General features: G+C 33.3%; 1 protein-coding gene across 3 annotated transcripts in view; it reads right to left on the reverse strand.

The window, feature by feature from the left end:
- Positions 1-828: 828 nt before the first annotated feature.
- The window catches only part of LOC110022247 (DNA repair protein REV1), a 181,257-nt gene continuing 174,902 nt past the window's right edge, over positions 829-7,183 (reverse strand). For 2 of the 3 annotated variants that reach the window (XM_020721107.1, XM_020721093.1), the window contains exons 21-23: positions 5,909-5,969; positions 1,306-1,387; positions 829-1,071 (exon numbers count right to left, since the gene is read on the reverse strand). In XM_020721107.1, coding sequence (XP_020576766.1) covers positions 1,331-1,387; positions 5,909-5,969 — 118 coding nt within the window. In that variant the 3' untranslated portion in view covers positions 829-1,071; positions 1,306-1,330. Of the gene's footprint in view, positions 1,163-1,305; positions 1,388-5,908; positions 5,970-7,183 lie in introns of all 3 variants that reach the window. The other variant, XM_020721101.1, reaches the window with a different exon arrangement.

Below are 7,183 nucleotides of genomic sequence, written 5' to 3' on the forward strand. Positions count from 1 at the left end.
AATTAAGACTAATATTTTGCTCTAGTTCATAAGACATTGAACATGCTAAAGACCTTCAAACATAATCATTTCCCGACAAATTCAATGTTCGTCATTCTCTCGCATGTAATTTCTATCCCAAGAATCTTCCTTGCCCTCCTTAGTTCTTAAAGTCGAGTGTTGACCTTCATGGCTATTTCAAATCAATTGTGATTGAACACAACTAAAATAATAAAGGCCAAATGAACATCATTAATGCAAAATGCACTGTACAAATAAAACTCACTTAAATGTTGATCGTTTTACAAAATAGGCTAAATTGATATATGTAAAACAATAAAAATATCCAAAAATAGAACACTTGTGGCATAAAAAATGGTACAACTGTCATATCACAAAAACACCATCATCCATTTCATAAATTGAACTGCAACGGTGTGTCCAAAATGACAAAAATACCTAGCATAGAAACTTATATTACATGGGTCACTGCATGAAGGTGAAATGTATAATTTGAACACAAGCAAAGCAACAACACAAAATTGAGGAACACCAAAAAAGAAAAAAATCACAAGTCAAATCGATGGACATTGTTAATTTTTGTAACCAAATTAATTAAAATCAAGTACATAATTAAAAAATAATAATAGTAAATAATGTAAAAGAGTAACATAAAAATAAATTTAAGACATCTCGTAATAAACTTTTGGATTGCACCTTTTTGTGTGTGGTTGTTGTAGGTTAAAAGAAATTTAAACAGAACAGGGAAATGGAAAGAAACGAGTTGAATTTGTCAGCAAATTTAAAAGCTAAATTTATCAAACGGAGGATAAGATCTGATAACGCAAAATGTTGAAAAGCTCAAACCAAATCTTCAACAAGAATTTATGCACTTAATTTGAGCCTTTGTGGTAATTAATCTTCAAGGCTCAACCATTGGTTTTCAAAATTTTCATCCCTCAAACAATTATTGAAAAGATAAGAAACGAATTGGACGATATAAATTGAAGCAATCACCTTATTAGGCCTTTGTGTAAGTAGCCAACAACCGCTGCAAAGCTACAGCTTTCTCCAAATAATTGCCAACAAAATCTAGAAGATATTAATGAGTAATGAACTTAAGTGAATAAGTTTCATTAATAATGTATCATAGAGCAGCATAAACATAAACTGCAATAGAAATCTGCAATGAACATGCCAAAAAACAATAATAAATAAAAGAAGACTGCAGAAACAGGCGCAAATGTGCATTTTAATAGGGAACCATTATTAAAGAAGAAAGGACAACAGTGCAGACAAAGAGCATTATTAATTGGAAACAAACACCTTGTTATGTCTTTTGCATGTGCAGCTAATCTCCACACCCAGTAAGCTGCAAAGTTCCTCCATAGTTTTCACTAACAGAAACCTAGTAGCAATAAAAGTAGCGATCATAAACAGTCACATAAGAAATTTCCTTTAAAATATTAACATGATCAAATATTAAGGAAACATAGAAGTGTATTAAGTTCTTATATGGGACATGAAAGGACAATCGCAGAAGGCAGAAATGCAGGTAAAATTTCTGATGTCCAAATAAGAACATAAAGAATTGCAAGACACAGAAGAAGTATTACGATGCATCAAACCAACTTAAGCTACAACAACACAATAAATTTAAACATGAAAGTTATGCGAACTTGGCAACCTGGCTGTAGGGCTTTCTATGAACTGCTTTATGAATAGATAACACAATGTCTTCGTCTTCGTCAACCACGCTCTGCTAGGGTTTCGCCTTTATGGCGAACCCTGGTGTTTCTGCTCCACTGCATCCTCGTCGATCACACTGCTCGTCATTCGTCGTTTTCGTCGATTCCATCTGTTTTGTCGTTGTCACCGTGTGTCATCTTCAGCTGCTCGCTTCGTTGTCCCAAGCAGGCATCGCATTCGTCGGGCTCGACTTTTGAGGCGTCACGCGTCTTCGACTTCTGCAGCTTCTCAGCTGCCTCACCGTAGTCCTTTGTCATTGTTTGAAAGACGAGGCACGGTCTCGTCTTTCTTCGTGCCCAAAGAGAAAGTTTCGCACCTCCGGCTTTTCCTGTTTTTTCCACTGCAACATCACTTCTCTTATCGCCGTGCCACTTTGTATTGATGATGGTTTCGGACAGAACATATGTTGCTGCCCTTGCAGGTGTTCACGCCTTAGTTACTCCTAAATCGTGTTCCTTCCCTCCTTCGTTTGCGTCGGCGGAGGACATTAAGAAACCTGGTAGAAAGAATGAGAAACCAATCATTTTTTTTACGGAAGCAGAATGTAATTAGCTTGTTTTCTCCTGTCGTTTGAATTTGGTCGGAAAATACCTTTATGACCATAAAAAAATGGAGCTTATTCGTAAAGAATTTAAGCTTATGCACATTGTTGAGAAGTGGAAAATTGGACTTCTGGATAGAAGTCACATCCTTATTCAACTAAATAATGAAGATGATTACACACGTTTATTTGCTAGAAGATTAATCTGAATTGATAATAGAGCAATGTAGATTTTGAAATGATCGGTGGATTTTGACCCATAGACGAAACCACCAATCATTTCGGTCTGGATTCACCTCCATGACATGAAATTTCATTATTTCACTTAAAAAGTTTTATTTTTTTACTCAAGCAGTAGTGTACTATATTGTCTCAGCTTTCGGTAAGCTACTTAAAAAGGACGTTCATACTTTTAATATTTCCCGTCCCTCTCAAGCCAGAGTACTTGTTGAAAGAGGCATTACTTTAATTGCTTCTGAGGAAATTTGATTAGGCACACAACATCATGTCTTTATGCATGTTTGTTGTTTGTCATCATTATTTCATGTCACAAGCGTCTCATTTGTACCCTTCTTAATTCAACAATAATAATTATGAATTTCGTGGTGGTTTGAGCTGTTTTTCTCCGATATCCATTTCCCATTGTTATTTATTTTTAGTTTCTTGTATTTTCAATTTCTGACTTCTATTAAATTACTAGCGGATGTGTTGTGTTTCTCCTCACCTTATTTCATACTGATTTCGATATAAAAAACTTAGCGAATCTCCTCCCCAACTTTGGGATAGCTTTATAAGCCCATTACTACAATGATGGAGTATTCTTCTTCAAGGTAGTGATCATATAGCATACAATATCTTTCTTCACCCCCTTAGTATCTTTTCTCTCTTGTCAGCCTATCCCATGAATATCTAACAAATGCATCCTCATCTTCATCAATGTTGCACATATCCATGAAAACAACACTTTGTTCATGATCAAAAGCATCATTAATAAAAAATATAGCATAAACTTCCACATATCATCTCTCTTTGTGCACGCCAAGGCATTCTCCAGATCTATTTCAAATTCATGTACCAAACCAGACAGTTACCACGCAACCTACTTTTGCTTACCTTCTGTAACTAATCAAATAAAATCTACCGGAAAATGTAACCCGATAAATTGAGTAATCCAACAAGTCCAAAAATTATGTTCTTTCTTTTAATGTTGAATATAATGGAGTACATATCGTTTTCAGCAATAAGTATCCCCAGTAACAGTTGATGAACCAAATCACCAAAAAAATTATATTTTTGATGCTCTGAATAACTAATCGGAAAAAAAAAATCTCAGTATTTATAAAAAAAAATCATTAGCTTCAAATTCTCTAATCAATTTATTTAAGATACCCCTAGCCCTACATGTAACCCAAGCAATATAATACCTCTCAACTAGTATGATTATATTAGATATATGCATAAAAAACAAAACCCAAATAGGATAATTCTCAAAGAGATAATGAGAGAGAAAAAAAATTCAAATAATATTCAAATGATCTTTGAAGCATCATTGAACCATTTTTAAATATTTTTGAATCGTAGTCGAACAAAGACTAAACCATTTTCAAAACATCTTTGAATAAGGAATCAAATATCAAATCATCTCCGAACAAAGATCAAACATTCATCAATGATAATTGAATATGGATTGAATAAGGATCAAATCTCATTTAAAGCTTCTTTGAATATTGATCAAACAATAATCAAATTAAATAATAATCAAACAATTTTTAAAAGAAAATCAAATAATGATCAAATAGGGATTGAAAAAGAATCAATTGTCCTCAAGGATCTTCAAATAATGATAAAACACTGATAAAAAAATCTCTTTAAATAATAATAAGAAATCTTAAAATAATGATTGAACTATCATTGAATGATGATCAAATCATGATAAAAAATGATCTAATCATATTCAATTCATCTTCGACCATGATCAGTCTATGCTTGATCATTGTTTCAAAAAGGTTTGAAGTCATTTGATCAACTTCCCAGAAATTAATCTAATATATATAGGTGCTATGATTTAGAGTTTAGACTTTAGAGTGCAAACATTGTATTCGATTCTAAATAAACCAATTGAATAATACCACTAACTTCACACACTGGATGAAGAGAAGCCATCACAATGAGATACCGCCCCGAAAACATAGGACAAAAATAGAGAAGGCACGGAGAAGAGAATGTTTCAAGTAACTTCTCTGATTAAAACATCATGTAATTGTTCTGTGAGGATTCCAATTACTTATTAAACAAAGATATTTTCGTCCGACATGAGCTTTCAGTCACATGGTTCTAATCAATAAAAAGGATTTTTGGCAAATTTCACAAACTATGGGGCATATAAAGTCAAACTTCCCATGAATTAACCCAATTACTTCACTTGAAATCAACCAAGACAAAATTATGTGATCAGTTTTGCAATTGCCTCAATTTTGAACAAAGAATGGTCATACACAAACCTAAAGAAATAATTTAAAAGAGACAAAAGTGCAAACGTGTCTAGAAAAAAACCAAAACTATTCAAATCCAATCAATCCATTAACATATTTTGACCTTGTGGTAAGCCTTATATCTTCTTCACATCACGTTTTTTCAACAAAACTAGGGCTGATGGTTAAAACAGCTAGGAAAAAGTCACATATAACAATCAATAATAAGCTTGTGAGTGGCGATCATAAAAATGACAATTAAATAGCTAGAAATATGCATATCTGTAAGCTATGGATAGTTAAATTTATCAACACTAAAATAGCTGAAGACTCAAAATTGTATAACTAATCATGAAATGACAATTAAATAGCTAGAAATATGCATATCTGTAAGCTATGGATGGTTAATTTTATCAACACTAAAATAGCTGAAGATTCAAAATTGTATAACTAATCATGAACATACTATATGCGTGCCTTTACATGTTTGATAAAATATCTACAATTTTCATGTTTCCTCTATGGGTAAGTTCACTTAAACTAACAGAAGGAGACTACTCCTTAACAGAAAGTTTCCCTAAAGCCTTGTTGGTAGAAAACATTAATCTTGGTTTATGTGTCATTGTATTTCCGATTAATTGAGTGTAAATATAACAAGATGATTTTCTGAAGGAACATAACTAAAGAACCATAGCAAGACAAACAACATAACAAAATGATTAGTTATATGCCACTCCTGACTGAAATGAGTTTTCTACAAGTATTAAAGGATGCACATTCTAGATCATAATATTGCTCAAGTACATAAGCTTAACTGCCAAACATGACACACAAGCACATAACTAAATAAAATAAGCATTGAAAAAAAAAAACAATCGAAATTAGATTTAAATGCCCAAAGAAAGTGGAAGAAGAAAATTAAGAACATTTTCTTCTTTGCAAATGAATTAAAAGTATTTTACGAAATTAATCTCCTCAATAAAGCTAATTTAAGTTCAGAAAAACGCAAAACATACTGTATTTTTGTTTCTTCTACTAAAGAAACACTGATAAAAGCTAAAACCCTGCACAGTGGATCAAGACTAGATACACTGCCAATAGCTAAGAAACCCCTTAGCAAAAAAATGCTTCCAAGCACAAAACAGATAAAGAATTTAAAAGCAATTACCTGAAGCCGAGAAAGAAAAGCACTGTATACTTCTGAAAAAAAATTTGAAATCGCAGTTAACCTGCCCAAATCACAGATTTAGAAAATGGTAACTTGAAATCTACTTTAATAGTAGCAGAAACTAAATTTCTTCAAGAAAATATAGTAGTAAAACATTTCACTAGCAATGTAATGTATGAGAATGCTTCTAACAGTTACATATCTTATAATCAATGGCACAATCGTGATCCGAATTTAGCCAAACAAGCAAAGATGAAGCATAACTAAGAAAATTCACAAACAAAACTGATGCCTGCAGTGTTCTCAAAGACATGAGTTTTAGAGAAAAAATTGTGTAGCAGTGGAGGCATGAAGTAGAAAGCCTAAACTCTAGGAAAATGAGTAGGGTCAGAGCCCACTGAGAAGTTCCACCTAAATAAACAATCAAGCAGACCTTAGTTCACTGAAGGTTTACATGCAAATAATACGCCCTCAGCACTTTGCCGTGAAACTTCTAATTGACCAATTTAAATGTCGCATGCCCTGACCACGACTTAATTAAAAAAATCAAGCATGTGCACAGTATTCAAGTCAAGATCAAGTATTAACAGAAATTCCATAGTATTTGTGAGCATGACCATCGATGATTATATATGACTTCATCATGCATTTTAATACAAGTCCAACATAAAGGCAGTCATGATTCCAGGCTTTTAGATCAATCCCAATATGAACTTCAATTTAGTTTGTTATATCATTCCTACGATGATGAAAGATATTATATAGACTGAATGCCTTCTCTAATATTTTTTAGTACTTTGTTAGATTTAGTTCCCTAAACATTTCAAATTGGCTCATTGAATTCATAGTCTACACATCTAGAAGTTCAGATTCAATTCAACAAAGGGGGTTTACAAACTGACCCAAAAATCTTGTTAATTTATATATCTCATATTTAATCTTTTATATTCACTTATAAAACTTTGGTGTCTCAATCATATCAAAACTTATATGTTAAAATGTGTTTTCACTTACATAAGAATTTACATATATATATATATATATATATATATAGAAACACACATTATCGAATGGTGTTGGTGGCGATATCGAGCTGCTCCGCTAGGGTTTCACCCAATGGCGATTCCCTGGCTTGATCGTGCTCGAAGACGACCTCCTGCGTTCGTCGACTCCTCCTTCGCCTTCGTCAAGTCTCGTTGCTTCTGTGGACGTCGAGCTGCGAGCCGCGTCGCGTGGTCGTCCTGACCTTTTGGCTCGGCTGCGGGGGCGGCCCCT

The sequence above is a fragment of the Phalaenopsis equestris genome, unplaced genomic scaffold (assembly GCF_001263595.1).
Source record: "Phalaenopsis equestris unplaced genomic scaffold, ASM126359v1 Scaffold000002, whole genome shotgun sequence".
Classification (NCBI taxonomy): domain Eukaryota; kingdom Viridiplantae; phylum Streptophyta; class Magnoliopsida; order Asparagales; family Orchidaceae; genus Phalaenopsis; species Phalaenopsis equestris.